Source organism: Haliotis cracherodii, unplaced genomic scaffold (genome assembly GCF_022045235.1).
Source record: "Haliotis cracherodii isolate W230 unplaced genomic scaffold, xgHalCrac1.p SCAF_7, whole genome shotgun sequence".
NCBI classification, from domain to species: domain Eukaryota; kingdom Metazoa; phylum Mollusca; class Gastropoda; order Lepetellida; family Haliotidae; genus Haliotis; species Haliotis cracherodii.
Genome location: NW_027266330.1, coordinates 43607737 through 43626912, shown reverse-complemented (window position 1 = coordinate 43626912; position 19176 = coordinate 43607737). Strand labels below are relative to the sequence as shown.

The window sequence follows — 19176 nt, the reverse complement described above, 5'->3', positions numbered from 1 at the left end:
GACAAGCGGAGCGAGGCTCGCACCATCGATCCAACACCAATGTCTACTTATTTGGTTTAAACTCGTGAATTTTAACACTTGATGAGTCAAGTGATGGCAGCAACAACAACTGTTTAAGCTTTCAATAACGCGATGTACCTTCAAGGATATGTTGTTTGTTAGCTCTCCCGATCAGTACACCTATCTGAAAATGTTGGTACTGTTGAAACTTGTTCCGACCAAAACCATTTTCCTAGATAAAGCATCAACTAACTTTGCTCACAATGTATTCTTAGAGTTAATCACTTCACTGATACGCCTTTATCAAATACACTTTCATAGCAGTATAATCACTACAATAAGGGATAGAGCTGCTGGTGTCGGGTGCATGCTTATAGGAAACGAACCGTCAAGGCAACTGTCCATTTTCAAGTTAGGTATACATGTGTGTTGTGATTAGATCCTGATATGTATTCAATGATTACATAGAGAAATATGTCAACGTTCCATTCAATTTACATACTCTTCTTTCTTTACATAAGGCAACATATACTCGTCGCACGACTGATTTGATCAAATAGCCTCGTCCACAGGGACTGTGTTGGGCAGAAAGGGTTAATGGTAGGCAAGAAAACATTGAACGCGCGACTGAGAGACAGGTCGGTCTTTGTCGACATAGGACGTGAAGCTATCTCCATACACCAGTCGGAAAACATAAAACCGTAAGTCGACCATATCGGAACTATTTAAAATATTTACATCTTCATTGTTACATGCCCACCATAATGTTTCCATTGTTTTATTGATATGAAGTGACTTTCGGGGATGTGCGTTATTATAGTCAGTAACTGCTAAAGCTTGCTGAAGTAAGGTCTAACCGATTGGTATTAGAAAAGATGGTTACTATGAAGATTCAACTTCGAATTATCGGTAAGATTTTCAATGATACCTTTGAGGACAAAATTAGGCGACTCTGGCAGTATTGCGAAAATATACCTACAGGGTGACTGAATTAACTAACTGAGTCTTGTGTACGTTTCTGTGTGTCTTGTGATATAAAATGCCCAGATTTCTGTTATCACACGATAAGCGATAACTTTTCAGACTGTCTAAAAATGTTTTCTGTTTTAAAATGGCTGACAAGCTTATTGACACGACATTGCCCGTGTCAACGACAAATGTCAGATTCTTTCCCAGGTGTAAGTTAACTAAACTGTAGGTACCCCAGGAAAACTTGACTAAACTGTAGGTATCCCGGGGAAAATTGACGAAACTATAGGTATCCCAGGGAAAGCTGACTAAACTGTAGAAATCACCGTGTAAGCTTACTAACGTGTAGATATTCCAGGAAAACTTAACTAAACTGTAGGTATGCCAGAATTTTTTTTAACTTAACTTTAGGTATTTTCCAGGAAAACTTGACTAAACTGATGATATCACAGGAAAACCGCCTAAACTGTAGGTGTAGGTGCTAAATTGTAGGTATGCCAAGTGAATCTGACACAACTGTAGGTATGCCAGGGACACTTGACTAAACTGTAGGTATGCCAGGGACACTTGACTAAACTGTAGATATCCCAGGGACACTTGACTAAACTGTAGGTATGCCAGGGACACTTGACTAAACTGTAGGTATCCCAGGGACACTTGACTAAACTGTAGGTATGCCAGGGACACTTGACTAAACTGTAGGTATCCCAGGGACACTTGACTAAACTGTAGGTATCCCAGGGACACTTGACTAAACTGTAGGTATCCCAGGGACACTTGACTAAACTGTAGATATCCCAGGGACACTTGACTAAACTGTAGGTATGCCAGGGACACTTGACTAAACTGTAGGTATCCCAGGGACACTTGACTAAACTGTAGATATCACAGGGACACTTGACTAAACTGTAGGTATCCCAGGTGAACGTGACTAAACTGTAGGTATCCCAGGGACACTTGACTAAACTGTAGATATCCCAGGGACACTTGACTAAACTGTAGATATCCCAGGGACACTTGACTAAACTGTAGATATGTCAGGGACACTTGACTAAACTGTAGGTATCCCAGGGACACTTGACTAAACTGTAGGTATCCCAGGGACACTTGACTAAACTGTAGATATCCCAGGGACACTTGACTAAACTGTAGGTATGCCAGGGACACTTGACTAAACTGTAGATATCCCACGTGAACGTGACTAAACTGTAGGTATCCCAGGGACACTTGACTAAACTGTAGATATCCCACGTGAACGTGACGAAACTGTAGGTATCCCACGTGAACGTGACTAAACTGTAGGTATCCCAGGGACACTTGACTAAACTGTAGGTATCCCACGTGAACGTGACTAAACTGTAGATATCCGAGGGACACTTGACTAAACTGTAGGTATCCCACGTGAACGTGACTAAACTGTAGATATCCGAGGGACTCTTGACTAAACTGTAGGTATCCCAGGTGAACGTGACTAAACTGTAGATATCCGAGGGACACTTGACTTAACTGTAAGTATCCCAGGTGAACGTGACTAAACTGTAGATATCCCACGTGAACTTGACTAATCTGTAGATATCCCAGGCGAACGTGACTAAACTGTAGATATTCCAGGAAAACATGACTTAACTTTAGGTCTCCTAGGGAAACTTGACTAAACTGTAGAAATCCCAGGAAAACATGACTTAACTTTAGGTCTCCTAGGGAAACTTGACTAAACGGTAGAAATCCCAGGGAAACATGACTTACCTGTAGGTATCCCACGTGAACTTGACTCTACTGTAGGTATCCCAGGGAAACATGACTAACCTGTAGATATGTCAGGGACACTTGACTAAACTGTAGATATCCCAGGAAAACATGACTTAACTTTAGGTCTCCTAGGGAAACTTGACTAAACGGTAGAAATCCCAGGGAAACATGACTTAACTGTAGTTATCCCACGTGAACTTGACTAATCTGTAGATATCCCAGGTGAACGTGACTAAACTGTAGATATGCATGGGACACTTGACTAAACTGTAGATATGTCAGGGACACTTGACTAAACTGTAGATATGTCAGGGACACCTGACTAAACTGAAGGTATCAAATGGAAAGCTAAACTGTAATCATCCCTGTGGTAAGCTGATTATACTGTAGATAACCCATGGTAGAGTGGACCATGCTGTAGATTGTTTGGCAATTACGTAGGTATTGTGGGTTAACCCTATGCTTTCCGGGGGAAAACTGTTGATATTCTAGGGTATCCCGAGAAAAGTGTGATGGTAGGTTGTTGCTGATGACAAAACAAAGTGTTCTTGGGGAACGTAATGTGGGTATCATGAGGGAAACTTATAAAGTTAAAGATATAGTGGGAATAAACTGGCAATACTGTAGTCAAGGGATACCTTTAAAGTGAAACAACTGACAGAAAAGATAAGTGGGCCTCCTGCAAACATTACTCCCATCGATCACATTTTGAACCTTCCGAAACGCCTTGAGTCGTGCGGTCGGATCCTGGAATCATATTCCGAGCCTGCATTTGTATTGGAATAATGGAACAGAGCAATACTTGCCTAGCTGAAAAAACCCTCAGCAGTAAAAGATGAACGATACCACCTTTGATGCGAAATCACTACACCTTTGATATTTTCACATTTTCAGAATGTTTGTTTGGTGTCTCATACATCGTACGTTAAATCAGACCTACAAATTGTAGAAAGATAGATCAGTATTTTACCCACTTGGTGTAATCACATTTTCCATAAAGCGTTTTTGGGGGTATGTGTCGCACGGTAACCGCTGGTCTTCGGTAAACGATGACATTGTCCGACCACCACACCCAAAATAACAACTATAAAGCGTATTTTATTAATCATTGTCCAAGTGAATATGTCGATTGTCGCCTCATTATACTCCAATTGTAGGCTATTATTTTGAATGTATAACAACCGACATATTCGGGCAACAGTTGTGCGGAGAGTATGTCGATAAGGAGAAGTGGTCGTCTTAGTTCTGTGCCATTTTCCCGCTTCACTCATCTGACGATAGAACATATGTTTACGCGACGTTGTAGGCGCAAACATGCAACAAGATGGATACCGTTGAAGGTGGAGTAATAGGATGACTAGCAATCGCCGCTCAATGTACATTTTTCCGCATCACCACAAGTCCATACCACGATTGCCAGAGAGGTACAGCAACATTATCTTTCATTTCTCCTGTCAACGGTACAATGACTCCCCATAGCCTATCGAGGGGTTGAGCATCAGGTACCCTATATAGGAAGGGAGTTAGCACATGCACAATACGGTATGGATACAGCAGGACATAAGACCAAAACACATGTCTTAAGTTCTGTCTCTGTGGTTTCGATCGCTCGCGAGACCGTTCATGTTTCCATTTCAAGTTAGCAAAGCGCACTAACGCAATATCTGCAACTTAGTTTAAACTTTTAAAAATAAAGTCTTGAGTTGGGAAATAAAACCAGAGCTATTTTTTTAGAGGGGCGGTTACTAGTTCGTGAAAGCCATCCTGTCTCCTTCGACTGCCGAGGTCAGATGGAATGCCACGTGTTATCGACGGGACTCCAATTTTACGGCCGTCTTTGTCGCACGTGCAAAACATTACACGTTATGTGAGATGGTGATGTGAAATGTGTCTGACTGGTTTGTTGGAGTACGGAATATTTTCCCGGCGTTATTCGCTTCCCTATCCGTCCCTCGAACCATCTCGTAATACACTTGTAATTCCAGGAGAGAACTAACGGTTCATCAATTGCAGTATGAGTTGGAGGTCAATGCTGTTTTCCAAATGCACCAAAAGGTGACACTGCTTGCTCTACCAAATAACGCCTGCACCGAATTCGTGAGGGACACACTTGATCGGAGACAAGAGTGATTTAAGTTGCCGCACCTCGCTGTGCAGAGCTGCGGAATCTATACTCATTGCCGAGCCTTATAATAAGCCTTACTTTCAGTATAGTAGTGCTGACATAGTCATACGTTGAACCAAATCACAGAGAGAAATAATCGTCTGGTTTATGTTTTCCGGATCACTTTTTTGTTCACAAAATGTCATTTCGCATAGTATAAACATATGAAATATAGCTTAAAATGGGACATGAACTGTCACATATCGATTCGTGTGAAATAACGATTTTCTCTGCATCAATATCATCTATTATGTAAAACGCTGACACTGATAGAACGAACTGAATCGTTTTCGTCTTGGCATCAAGAGTTAAGTTTGTTTTGTTTAATGCTTAGCAACGCCCATCCTGAACAAAGTACTATTCCCCTGCGGGAAAACGTCATTGTGTATGCACGTTTGTAGTGAATATATCCATATAATATCATGTAAGCACCCTGCTGGAAAGCAGCTCTACATATTAAGAGTAGGGTGCAGATGTGCACTGTTTTAGAGACAAGGCATTTGTGAAATCATCAATGACACAATAGCATGGATTGACCCATGGTCATCACAATGAGCGGCCCAGGCTTTAGTTGGCAACCGTATCAGACGCCTCACACAACATATGACGCTTATTGTAGGCGCTTAGATTCCTTTGTTAATCACCTAGGACAAGAACTTTGTTGCATGTAGGATCAAGGAACTGCCGCTGCAGGTATAACCGCAGACAGACAGACAGATAGATAGATAGATAGATAGATAGATAGATAGATAGATCACTGCAGCTAAGCGGCAAACATCAACTGTCGATAATGGAGAGATAAGGAAAGCTAAGGGCGTTAAGAAGTATGTGGTAAAAAAGCATATCAAACACGAACAGTATAAAGAAGCATTATTCAACGGTAGAACATTCAAACACGAGATGAACTCTTTAAGAAGTGTCAATCATAGGATATATGGATTAAGAATGAACAAGACATCATTATCCCCCTTAGATACAAATTTAAAGAGATGGATTGATAAGGATGGTGTAACTACCTATGCTTATGGTTATGGCGGTAATACTGTGTCGTTGGGAACTATGAGCAACTCTTCTCGTGCAAATGTCCTGCCCGGTCCATCTTTAAGATAATAAAGAATAGGCTCTCCTTCTTTCATAACCAATCGACTAATGTTATATGTCTTAAGGGACCAAATCAGATCGGTTACGCGACGTAGGCCTCCTTCGAGTTCACCGGGCTAGTATAAATATCTTACGCTTACTCTATCCGGAAGTTTTTGTTCTTTTGTTCTTCCTCGGAGGGCAGCTCACGCGTAACCAATAATCGACAAGACAACTGGATTCGAACAACACACCTACGAAATCGATTCCAGCCTGCAACAGTGATTGCAAGAAGCATACCTGGCCTTCGAAGAATATCTTCACAAACCGTACATCGTCGCCTCAGATGTGCAGGGATAGTCGCCAGAAGACCCGCCAGACGTCACATTTTGACAGGAAACCACCGCCAAGCACGTCTACAGTGGTGCAGACAGCGTCTACACTGAACGGCCATGCAGTGGGGACAAATTCTAGTCACTGACGAGTCTCGTTTTCACCTCAGCTAAAGCGATGGACGGATTCGAGTGTACCGACGTCGAGGTGAATCATTGTGTCATGGAAGAAGATCGGTTCGGGGGCGGCAGCGTAATGGTATGGAATGGGATTACAGCAAGACAGAGGACCCGTTTGATAGTGGTAGAGGGAAATCTCAATGGACAGGGCTACTGCGACGAGATCATCGGCCCTGTTGTTCTACCGTTTTTGCGTCGTCATGGCCCAGGCATTACCTTTCAACATGACAACGCCCGGCCTCATATTGCTCGACTTGTTGAGGATTCTCTTCAACAAAACAACGTGAATTTCATCCCCTGGCCGGCTCGCTCCCCTGATCTCTTACCAATCGAGCACATGTGGGATGAGATGGATCGGCGCCTTCGACGTCAACAATGTGTTCCATAGACACTCAAGGAACTTCGAAACATGCTCTAGCAGATATGGACAGATATCCCACAGGACTTTGTGCAACGCCTGGTCCATTCCATGAGACGAAGATGTGTTGCTTGCATCGCAACCAGAGGTGGACATACACGCTATTGATTTGTAAATTGACATGTTCATGTTTTTCATGAAATCACGCATTTTCTGAAGTCAATATGGCAAATTACATCATTTGAACACTTACAAACCGAAATTGTTTCAGATTTGGTAAAAAACATAACTTTGCATTAAATCTTATTCCATGCCTCAGGAACTTTTGTTGTTCAGTATATGTGTTTGGAATTAGGCAGATATTTCGAATATCGAATTTCCTGCATTGTTGTGTGAATTGTTTTTGAGGAGATACAACGGATTCGAAAAGCAGGCTGCTCTGAAAGTTTCTAACATTTTGTTTCTCGTTAAGAAGCATGTGTTCAACTCTTAAGAGTTGTTGATGCTGTCTAATGATTGGTTTCCATATTGGACACGCATCCACTGTTGCCCTGTTTTCATAATGTTTTCATAAGGTCGGCACATAATAAGTGTGCAGTAAATGTACATGTACATGTACACGTTTCTTGTTTTGAGGAACGTGTGTTTACATGGAATTGAAATTAACATTAAAGAAAAAATAAACAGCCATACAAATAAATATAATGAACGTTAGACGCCTCTTCTAAGGAAATATGTACACACTGCAGGTTTAGTTATTCACATTGTATCTATCACGGAAATAAATGTATCTTTGAAAACAATATAAGTTTACCATTTGAGTGGTGTCAATTTTTATGTAACATATGTTCAAGCCTGTCACTAAATTATCAAAATATATATTAAGAACCTTTGTTATCAAATGTTTTCAATATGTATCTGTTGTTGCTGTTAGTGAGACGGCATTGGTACAATAGCCATCTCACTATAGCCATTTCGTGAATCGTAATTTTGTGAACACTGTCCAACACTTTCACTTCAGCTTTCGTGTTCACACAAATGTTCAGTCATACTAAATAAGGTTAAGTAAAATGGGGTATAACGTCGCGTTCAGGATTTTTGCACGGTGTCTTATTTGTTATGGGTTTGAGAAAATTAAACTAAGCGGCAAAAGAATGTATGGGTTGGCAATTTGTTATTTTCCTAAAAACAGTGATAACTAGTGGAAAGTGGGTATTGGGAATATGACTGCCCAGGAACAGGTACCAAAAAACACCTCACCCGAACGGCGCCACCTTTGACGGCGCTCGTTCTGTGACAAAAAAATGTTGAAACAGGTTTCCCGCCTGTGGCATAAACTGCACGTGCATTTTAGCTGTATAAATGCGTTCGTCTGCAGGGTATAACCACACTTGATGAAACACACAAACAAATGCCACGACTGTCACAGGAGTCAGATACGGCTCATTCACCTGCGAAACAGATTCGTAACGGCGACGGCGACGGCAGCAACAGCGTTGGGACATCCCACTAGCCAACGTATAGTACTACGACGACTTCGTGCTGCTGGAATCCGAGCGTATCGTCCTTTCCGAGGAATGGTACTGACTGCTCAACATCGACGCCTGAGACTGCGATGGGCGAGGCAGTGCTGTTTACTGATGAAAGTCGGTTTAACTTGTTTCGAAATGACGGCAGAGAACGAGTTTATCGATGCAGAGGGGAACGTTTGGCTCCGGCGTGTATTCGAGAGGTCCATCCATTCGGCGGGGGAGGTGTCATGTTGTGGGGCGGTATTTGTTGAGATCAGAAGACTGATTTGGTGATTATTCAGGGAAACCTGAACGCTGTGCAGTACAGAGACAAAGTGTTGCAGCCAGTTGTGCTTCCGTTCTTACAAAACCAACAGCAGGGGACATTGTTTCAACACGACAATGCCAGGCCCCATACTACAAGACTGACTCGGAAGTTTCTAAACCAGCAGAACGTTGACGTTTAGCCCTGGCCTGCCCACTCACCCGATATGAATCCTATTGAACATCTGTGGGACCATCTAGACCGACAGATTAGAGCATCAGCCTCCCGTCAACAGACAAGAATTGCAGCAGGCCCTGAGCGACGAGTGGCAACCGATTCCAGTCCACGTCATCAGAAGACTGACGTCGTCGATGAAGAGGCGTATCACAGCGTGGATTGAGGCAGCTGGAGGTCATACACGCTATTGAAGGCAACTGTGTCGACAATTAACTTGTAGTGTGTCTGACAATTTTTGGTGACATTTCAGACAACTTTTGAAAGTGAAATTTCTTACCCCACCATTGTTTACCTTGAGCTTACATTACTTGTGATTGCACAATTCCATTCAAACTGTGGTTGATCAATCATTTGTTACCCCTCCCTAGATTATATTATAATTCACAACAAAAACTCTTCTTGTTATTTTTTTATCGATCATGGAACTCGACCTATACTTTCTTTTGCCGCCCAGTTTATATGGGGCCATGGGCCATGGGGATGAGTAATCGGAGGAAAGATGTAACCAAACCTTTAAAAGAAACGTTATCTTTGTCTCACATGTGTATAATGTGTACATTTGATATGTGTACTTACGAAATACATAAATAATTATGAAAATATGTTTTAAAACATTCTTTACTGTAAAGTACTACACTAAAAATGTGTATGTTATTCGGCAACAATCATAAGAGGGAGCCACGTCCTGTCCTGTCCTTGGCTTCGCCTAGGAGGCGAAGGACAAGGCACCAGCCTATCTCTATACAACCACACATAGTTTTGCTGCGTTGAAACGTTGACTCATTTCCGTGAAGCGGTTATGTCGGTCTTAAGGGACGGAGACAAGCCTACTGCTGGCACAAGTTATTGTAAATGGTTTTGGCGTTTGCGATGTGAAATGTGTTTTGAAAGAAGAACCGAACCGTTAGGCATTGGATATATTGACAAGTGGTCTTTTATATATGCTATGGTTAATCTGCCAAATCAGTCATTTGGTAAAATGACTAACACTGTATTTGAAATGTTATTCATTCACAAATTTGTTTCTGCATCATTAGACATGGAATCATGTAAACTTAGCTACAGTTGACTACGGTGGCACCTACTGTAACACAATTGCATCATTTAGTCGAACATTTATTTACACCACTGCAGATATCAGACCATCCGTGGAAGACTTCAGGCAAAGACACATGTTTTGTCTGGTCAAGAGACAAAAAACGTTTCTGGACAACAGGTGGAACGGATTTCGTGATCACTTGATACCCCTTTGTATTACTGTAACCTCTCTGTACTTTTCGAATATCCCTACCTTTTTAGAAGAATGTTGCCTCCCACACCAAAAGGTGAATATACAAGATGTATACATCCCATCCGTGCTGTGGGAAAATAGAGTAAGTCTATGCAATGTGGTCCACAGTATTGCAACAATGGGTGTGAGAGATTATGTTTAGGAACTACTTGTAGGGTAGTAGGGGAAGAGATTTAGACGATGCTTTCAAAAGTATTATATATGGCTAAAATAATGCCGATGCGACGTTAAATTTTAAGTCACTCACTTTCCAAAGTACTGCAGCAATAGGTTAGGGAGAATATGTTTAGACAATGAATTTCGTACTATTGTAACGTAATGTGTATAGGAAAATAGGATGAGACCATGTGTTCCATAGTATTTCAACAATGGGCATGGAAAAAGGATGAGACAACGTACTCCATAGTATTGCAACAATGGGTATGGAAAATGGGATGAGACAACGTGTTCCATGGTATTGCCACACTGTGTATAGAAAAATGGGATGAGACAAAGTGTTCCATAGTATTGGAACAATGTTTAGAGTGAGTGAGTGAGTGAGTGAGTGAGTTGGGTTTTAACAGTTTTCCATTTATATCACGGCGTGTCAGCTTAATGTGGGAGGAAAGCCTGACGTGATGCAACAATGTGTATGGCAAAACAGGATGAGACAACGTGTTCCATAGTATTGCAACAATTTGTGGAGGTAAATAGGATGAGACAATGTGTTCCATAGAATTGCAACAATGTGTATAGAAAAATAGGATGAGACAACGTGTTCCATAGTATTGCAACAATGTGTATAGGAAAATAGGATGAGACAATGTGTTCCACAGTATTGCAACAACGTGTGGAGGAAAATGGGATAAGATATTGTGTTCAATAGTATAGCAACAATGTGTAGAGGAAAATAGGAAGAGGCAATATGTTCCATAGTATTGCAACAAAGTGTAGAGGAAAATAAGATGAGACAATGTGTTCCATAGAATTGCAACAATGTGTAGAGGAAAATGGGATGAGACAATGTGTTCCATAGTATTGCAACTATGTGTATAGGAAAATAGGAAGAGACAACGTGTCCCATAGTATTGCAACAATGTGTATAGGAAAATATGATGAGACAATGTGTTCCGTAGTATTGCAACAGGTGTGGAGGAAAAAAAGATCAGGCAAAGCGTTCCAAATATTACAACAAGTGTAATTAGGGGATAAAAAAATGGGAGACCTTGATCTACTGATATGGGGATTCAAATTCAGGCCTTAAGCGCAACGTGCAAATATATTGATCAACAGGATAGTGTGCACTCGACTACTTTGCTTTCCTGGCCTTTGGTACTCGAAATTAAAATGGGTTTTTTATACCCCTGGAAATACAGTGAACACCACTGAAATCAAAGTGACACAATATATTTTGAAAAAGAGTAACTTGTATCCATATATTAGATAAAATAGTCCTTTTCCCACACCATACCATTGCCAGTTCTACTGTCAACACTCTTGCTCTTGCACATCCTGCACGCAAAGCAATGAAAATATTGGTCGTGAACATTGCAGGTCCACATTCCAACACGGGCATTACAAAGCATTATCATGAGAGGTCGGAGATGTCTAAAGCGTTGAGATGGCAGATTATGTGAATGGACAATGCAGAGATGTCTTGTAGGGAAATTGGATGTCAACGTTGACGTCACCTTACTGTAATTTCACGATAAGTACAGGAATACCGAACAACTTATGAATTTAAGGACATGCCAACCCAGGTCAGCCTCGCAAGACACCCAGGAGCGAAGATGCGGCATTATTAAGATTCGTTCAGCGATGTCCATTTGACAACAGTATAGTTTTAAAGGTACAGTGGCTACCAGACAGAGCTATTTCAAGCAGAACCTTAATAACCGCCTGAAATCAGGTTGATACAGAGCCAGAAGGCGTTCAAACGTTTCCTTGTTAACCCAACACAACAAAGCGGCTCGGTTTTTTTCATCCATGAATACATGACCTTCAAAACATCATCGTGTGATTTTGCCAACCAAGGTGGTGCCAATATCTTGTTTGGGTCATAGACTTATGGTATAATCAACGCCTTGACTGGAACATTGCATCATGGCGGAGAGTCCATATTGCTGATGACAGTCGGTTAATGTTACACAGTCATGGTACCGTACACGCGTCTTAAGGTGGGAAATGCAGCCGTGGCTGCACAAAACCTTCTAGAAAGCCATGCATTTGGTGGGGGATTGGTAATGGTATTGGGATATGTTTCATTCAATTTTGAAATTTGACTTGATCACTGTACATGATAATCTGAAAGGACCTCCCCCATATTCCTGGAGACGGCAGTTATCCCCCATTTTGACAATCATGGGTTGGCCACTAGACCTGTGTTCATGAATGATAATACTAGAACTCAAAGATCACATGCCGTTCTGGAAAGCTTACGTCAGAATGCAATCGAGACACTTCCTTGGCCAACAATAAGATCTTATTCCAATAGAACATCTATGGGGCATTTTACGCCTTCACGTTCGACAGACAGAGCAACCTGTTCAAACTTTATGTGAAGTTGCCACTGTTCTGCTTGCGGAATGGTCTAGAATTCATCAACTTCAAGTACAACGTCGGATGCATGGAATGAGTCGTCTGTCGGCAGTCGTTCGTGTGCAGGGTGATAAGACTAAGTACTGACGAGAACTGAGTTTTCTACTGACATTGGTTTATGATTTAGTTGAAACAGACTGATTTGACGCAGTTCACTATATTGTGAGAAAACAGTCATATCCACTTTGTTTTCGTTGAATATTACGTCTTTCTAAAAAATGCCAACATTTCAGAGTAATTATTAAAATTCAAACGCTTGTGTTCTTCATGATCGATGACTGGTATATTAACTCATTCGTGAAAATATGGGTGGTGCTTAATTAATTTCTAGGTGTATATTATGTTCACGGTGAAAGTAATATCACGGGCATTGCTAAAATTAAAAGAATCACTTATTTTGTGAATAGGTGATAAAGCCGCTCTTGATGTCAAACCTGCAAACCGTCACAAACGTTATGTGTGCAAAGTTTCAATTTTTATAAATATGGATTACAACCTTCAGATTTGTAGCTATCAGTAATGGAGAGAATAATGTGATTTTTAAAGTGTTCATTCCAAAGGGTCCTATTTGTTACGGGATACGGGTGGCTCAGTGGTCTGTGAATCAGTTATTCGCTTTGAAGAGTGGGTTCCCTTGGCCGCAGCAGAAACGTGTGCTCGTAGGTTCGAATACAAGGGTCGCCTTGGTTATGGTTTCTACCCGTGGTCATCGGTTTCACCAGAGTGACAAACATCTAAATGTTATACCTGCATCGCTTCTGGCTTTCACCCAACATCAAGCAGACACACTGTTACTAAATGGTTGTCATGGCATCACACTTACTTAGAATACTCATATTTCTTTTCCCGAAGGCTACGTATTGCTGCTGGTAGGAACTGCTCTTGCTCAAAACACAACTACAGAGAGTGCAACAATGGCCACCGATCCCACCACAACCTTAGGAGAGCTGACCACGACCGAAAAGACATATGGCAGCGAGTTGGAACGGTTCTTTGCTGATGATCACAACAAGGCTATGTACCTTGTCCTCCCCTGTATTGTGCTGGTGTATGGTAGGTTTCTAATAGTTACTAGTCGAGACCTGCATTGTACTGGCGTATGGTAGGTATGTCACAGTTACTAGTCGTGACCTGTATTGTGCTGGTGTATGGTAGGTATCTTACAGTTACTAGTCGCGACCTGTATTGTGCTGGTGTATGGTAGGTATCTTACAGTTACTAGTCGCGACCTGTATTGTGCTGGTGTATGGTAGGTGTCTAATAGTTACTAGTCGCGACCTGTATTGTGCTGGTGTATGGTAGGTTTCTAATAGTTACTAGTCGAGACCTGCATTGTGCTGGTGTATGGTAGGTATGTCACAGTTACTAGTCGTGACCTGCATTGTGCTGTTGTATGGTAGGTATCTAACAGTTACTAGTCGCGACCTGTATTGTGCTGGTGTATGGTAGGTGTCTAATAGTTACTAGTCGTGACCTGTATTGTGCTGGTGTATGGTAGGTATCTTACAGTTACTAGTCGCGACCTGTATTGTGCTGGTGTATGGTAGGTGTCTAATAGTTACTAGTCGTGACGTGTATTGTGCTGTTGTATGGTAGGTATCTAACAGTTACTAGTCGTGACGTGTATTGTGCTGTTGTATGGTAGGTATCTAACAGTTACTAGTCGTGACCTGCATTGTGCTGTTGTATGGTAGGTATCTTACAGTTACTAGTCGTGACCTGTATTGTGCTGTTGTATGGTAGGTATCTAACAGTTACTAGTCGTGACCTGTATTGTGCTGGTGTAGGGAAGATATCAAATACTAGTCGTTACTAGTCGTGACCTGTATTGTGCTGGCGTATGTATTGGTTAGTCTAGGTAAACTTTAAGTTTCTGTAGTTTTGACCCTGATAACGCTACTGTATTGTAGGTAGCTAATCCTTTATAGTCTCCACTTACGCTATGCTTATATATGGTAGGTTGCGAATAGTTTGCTTCAAGCATCACCTACGTCCAATAAAGGAGTAGTAGATTGATTGGATTTAATGTCAGCGTCCAAAGAGTGTGACGTTTGGGTGCAATTCTATCGTAATAAGATATAAACTATGTCTAATCAAGTTGGCTCTGTGTTCCCAGGTGGTTGTGGTGTCATCTACTGCTGTAGCCGAATAAGACGATATTTCCAGAGAGAGAAACGGCGTAAGCGACGGGAAATGTTGGCAGTTCAGAATGGAGGCTACGATGACCAAGATGTATCTCCCCCTCAGAATCAGCCCTTCACCAGTGCTGCTCCTCCAAACCCAGCTGCTCCAAAACCAACTGCTCCCTACTACAACCAAGGTTAGTTACGAGTGAGTGAGTGAGTTGGGTTTAACACCGCTTTTAACAGTATTCCAGTTATATCGCAGCGTGTCAGCTTAATGTGGGAGGAAAGCCCGAAGTGGTGCAGGTCTCAGACGTTTACCACTTCGTTGAAACCCACGAGCACGGGTATGGTGCTGACAAACCTAGAAACATAATCGGGGCGAACCGGGATTCGAACCTTCAATCATAGGTTTCTGGCGTGCCTAAGGGATGCAACTCTGCACAGCGAATCGCTGCGCATTAGACGACTGGGCCATCCGTGACCCCTGGCTAGTTACGATATTATTACCAGATGGAGATTTCAGAGTTGGTCTAGCAGGTGAATTTGATAATTGCGTTTCACCGGACACCGGGGGCGTGGGATGTTGCTCATAATCCCAACCCCTATTTGACTGATGTGACTTTATTATTGCTCACTCTAGCGTGAAACAACATTTACTCACTCACTAGTAATAAGGATACATGCATTCTGTAGTGCTGCCTGGTTTAAGGAGAAACAATATTTCGTGTAAAATTTAATTAATAATGTAACATTTCTGCTGGTCATTTTTGTAACCATTTGTGGTGGAGAGGGCTAGTTGTCTATAGGCCTCTAAACTGGTTGTATCTAAACTGCATGCGGAAACATATCTATAAATGTCATATGGACATCACCTCATTTTGCAGGACAGCAATGGAAGGCCGAAGACTGCTTGGCGCTGGAGGTATCGGAGATAGACAATCAGCTCAAGCAAGCATTCGCTATGATTGATGACGTCACCAAAGACATCAAGAACAAACGCACGTTTGAGAACCGATCGAAACCGGACATCGCTCGTCAAGCCGGCGAAAACGATGCAGAGATCAGAAAAAAAAGAAGGTACAAGTACAAGCATTTCACCAGTGCTAATTAGCAACGGCGAATAGCTGTTTCAATTTTCGGAATGAGTCTCTTTAAAAAGATGCTACAAAGTGGAACTGCTCATATGAATCTGTTATAAAGAAGCCTTTAAAATCTACATTTCTTATTCTATGTCACAGCTGTACTGGTATTAGTTTATATGTTATGTTGTTGTTGACGTTACAGCCATAGGAACAATTCAGTTGTGCATCCTCTAAAACAGTTGTGAAGAGGCTGCATTACGTGAGATTTATATTTCACATCCACTAGGTTAGCTTAAGCTTTACCTTGTTTGATCATGAAACTGCTGAAATACGAGGGTTGGTTGATAAGCTCTAAACCTCATATGAAAGGAATTGCGAAGTAGTTCCATCTTTTGTTGAAACTTGGGTCCACTGAGTCTAATATCGTAAGCAAGCATCTGGGACCATTGGAAAAAGGAAATCCTGAAGAACATGCCGGAGAGAGCCTTGAAGAAAAGCGCCGTCCTGGTGGGACCCCAGAAATTACAGGCGAATGACCGTGCATCATATTGATAGTTCAGTATATGTTTACCAGGAGAGACTACATCCCATTGTCACAGAAACTTTGGCAATGAAGAACGTATGAGCTCTGCGATTTGATTATACCGCGCAATGCACAACATGTCTCATGACATTCTGAATGTTTGATTGTTCCTAGAACGTTTTGGGACTGTGGATGAAACCTGGGTTCACCACTTCCAGCATCATTGTCCAAACAGTGAAAGCTATTGATATCACCACTATCAAGAAGGCAAAAACTGTCCCATCAGCTAAGTTGGAAACGTTATGGCCTCCGTGTACTTGGATGCTGAGAGTGTTATCATAGTTACTATCGTCCAAAAGGCTAGGCAATAAACAACGAACTGTAATGCTGCACTCATGAGGCAATTGCTGGGTGGCATCAAGGCTAAGAAACTTGGTGGGGGGGGGGGGGGGGGGGGGGGAGGTATGCTCTTCCTTCAGGACAATGCTCCGGTTTATAAATCAATCATCGTCGTTGCTGCAAATCCACGAATTTGGCTTTGAACTTCTTCTGCACCCACATGGCCTCTGATCTGGCTCGGTCAAACTGACTTGAACTATGACGTCACAGCAGCTTCGGAGAACATAAACATAGTTGGCAAACGTGTATCAATGTGGAAGGGGATTATGTTGGGCAGGTCAAGCCGTTCTATCAATCAACCCTCATAGCAGATTTACTTCAAGTTTGAATTTTGTTATTGACATACAATATGGCTTTTGTTATATTTGAAACAAACCGTCCAATTCTAAAAAAAACTGTGTTGTTACAAGTACAAGTCACGTGTGTGTTACGTGTACACGTGTGTTCATGTCTAGTTTTATATCACAGTGAACACCAGTTATATATCTTGAGATTTGAGTCACTTTCACGTTTCACCATTCAATCATATTTGTAATTGTTGACAAGGAAGTTGGATCTGTCCTGTGCTGCAACAAAAACATCTAATCTGAACGTGTACTCTTCATCTTTAGACGTCTGATAAAGTCTCGTTCTGAGTTGTTCAAAAACGGCATTCTTTGACAATGTACTCATCAATGTGTCAATGTGAGAAATCACGACGGTAACTATTTTGATTATGAATTAATCCATTGTGGCTTACATTATATTAAATCGGTTCAACTCCTATAGCAGTGACACATTCTTAAAAACTCTGTTTTATTCAGCCGCAATAGGCCAATCTAGATAGGTATTCGTAAGTGCCTTAAGCCTGATATGTCCTTAAAATGTGTAAATATTGACAAAATGCTCAACTCATGTATTTTATAGCAGAAATATTTTTTTGTCTCCCCTCTCGTTTTCACATACCCTTTCTATGCTCCAGCAGTTGACAATTGTTGAATATGTTTTGACAAGAAATGCCTTTCTTTTCTCCCAATGTAACATATATTTATACATGTTGTTGTTTTACATGGAGGCGGTATTTTTAAATAATTTACAAACAAATTCAAAGTGCATGTTGGTTGGTTGAATGTTCTATTTTATTTGTATTAGCAATTGTTTATTTGTTTGAGACAACAACACCTTAAGATATTGTTGACATGTCATTATATAATTTCCACACCTGTAGCTCCTTCATTGTAATTTTCATGTCGTGTAGTGTACATTCAGGACGAATCAAGCAACAGCCTCATCGTATCAAACTACCATGTTTGTTTGGGTACCTTTAGACAACACTTACTGTAGATAACAAAAAACTTCATTCGGGCGGTAATACAACTTTCTTAAGTTGCCTAAGCATTTTCAGATATAAAATAGTAACATGATCCACTGTGTAGATTAATTCTTATATGTAGATATATTTGTTTACACCTCATGCCATTTAGAAAAGTTTCTTAAAAGCAAATATTCATAGGTGAATTTTAATGTGAAGCAATTTACGAAAAGTTGAAATAATTACCACCGTATTTCAAATTATACTGCAAATTGTACAGTATCGACCGTTGATTAATCCCGACAGATTAATAAAACCCAGAATGTGTGTATTAAAGCAAAATGTGATATTTCCAATAAACTTGCTGCTGACGAATGTAATATTGCATAGATACGTCTGTATTATTCCAGGATATTGCACCGATTGTTGTTCTTTTTAAACGTTGCTGTTAAATACAACTGTATCCTGAAACCAATGGTCTGTTGTTGATGATGTACGTCTTGCAACACTTCACCAACCGGATGCAGGAGGACTCTCCAAGGTATGAAGTATTACTGTTTTGTTCATATGTTCATACGACATAACTCTGTATGAAGATACACACATATTCTGTGTCTATTCAGCTGTTTATGTCATAACTTTCGATTTTATTATGGATCAAGCAGTATGTTAGATTGACTTGAAAGGATATAGTTCCTGTAACAAACTGTGATAGTATGTACTTTGGATACAACTGACTTTAAAGGGTCTCTGTTATTGTCGACAGTGGAAGTGTGAATTTGCTTTCATGCAGTTTTGAACAGTCTATTTAAGTTATATGACGGCCAGAGAAAAGCCTGCAGGTGGAAGACGTTTACAAATCTGGTGAAACCAACACGATTGTATATGGTGCTGATAAACCTGCTTAATGAGCAATGTTTTATATTTTAAAAGGAAACACGCAAATATCTAAAGGAATGTGGAATAAAAAATACTAGTCTTCAGAAAAGTGACATGGCAGTGAAGCTCATTTTAAAAAAGAAGTCACTTCAAACGAAAATGT

At 41.1% G+C, this 19176-nt stretch overlaps 1 protein-coding gene across 4 annotated transcripts; it reads left to right on the top strand.

Annotated features, from left to right (window-relative positions):
• The first annotated feature begins 329 nt into the window (after window positions 1–329).
• On the top strand, window positions 330–16879 carry LOC139448120 (uncharacterized). Of its 4 annotated transcripts, none has more exons than XM_071229637.1 (5): window positions 330–416; window positions 522–701; window positions 13566–13766; window positions 14830–15033; window positions 15724–16879. In XM_071229637.1, exons 3-5 carry the CDS (start codon window positions 13628–13630, stop codon window positions 15948–15950), a joined length of 570 nt encoding a protein of 189 aa, XP_071085738.1. In that variant the 5' UTR covers window positions 330–416; window positions 522–701; window positions 13566–13627; the 3' UTR covers window positions 15951–16879. The 4 variants fall into 4 exon arrangements, with proteins under 4 accessions (XP_071085738.1, XP_071085739.1, XP_071085740.1 ...); XM_071229638.1 differs by having other exon boundaries at window positions 343–411; XM_071229639.1 differs by lacking the exon at window positions 330–416 and having other exon boundaries at window positions 496–701.
• Window positions 16880–19176: the final 2297 nt, after the last annotated feature.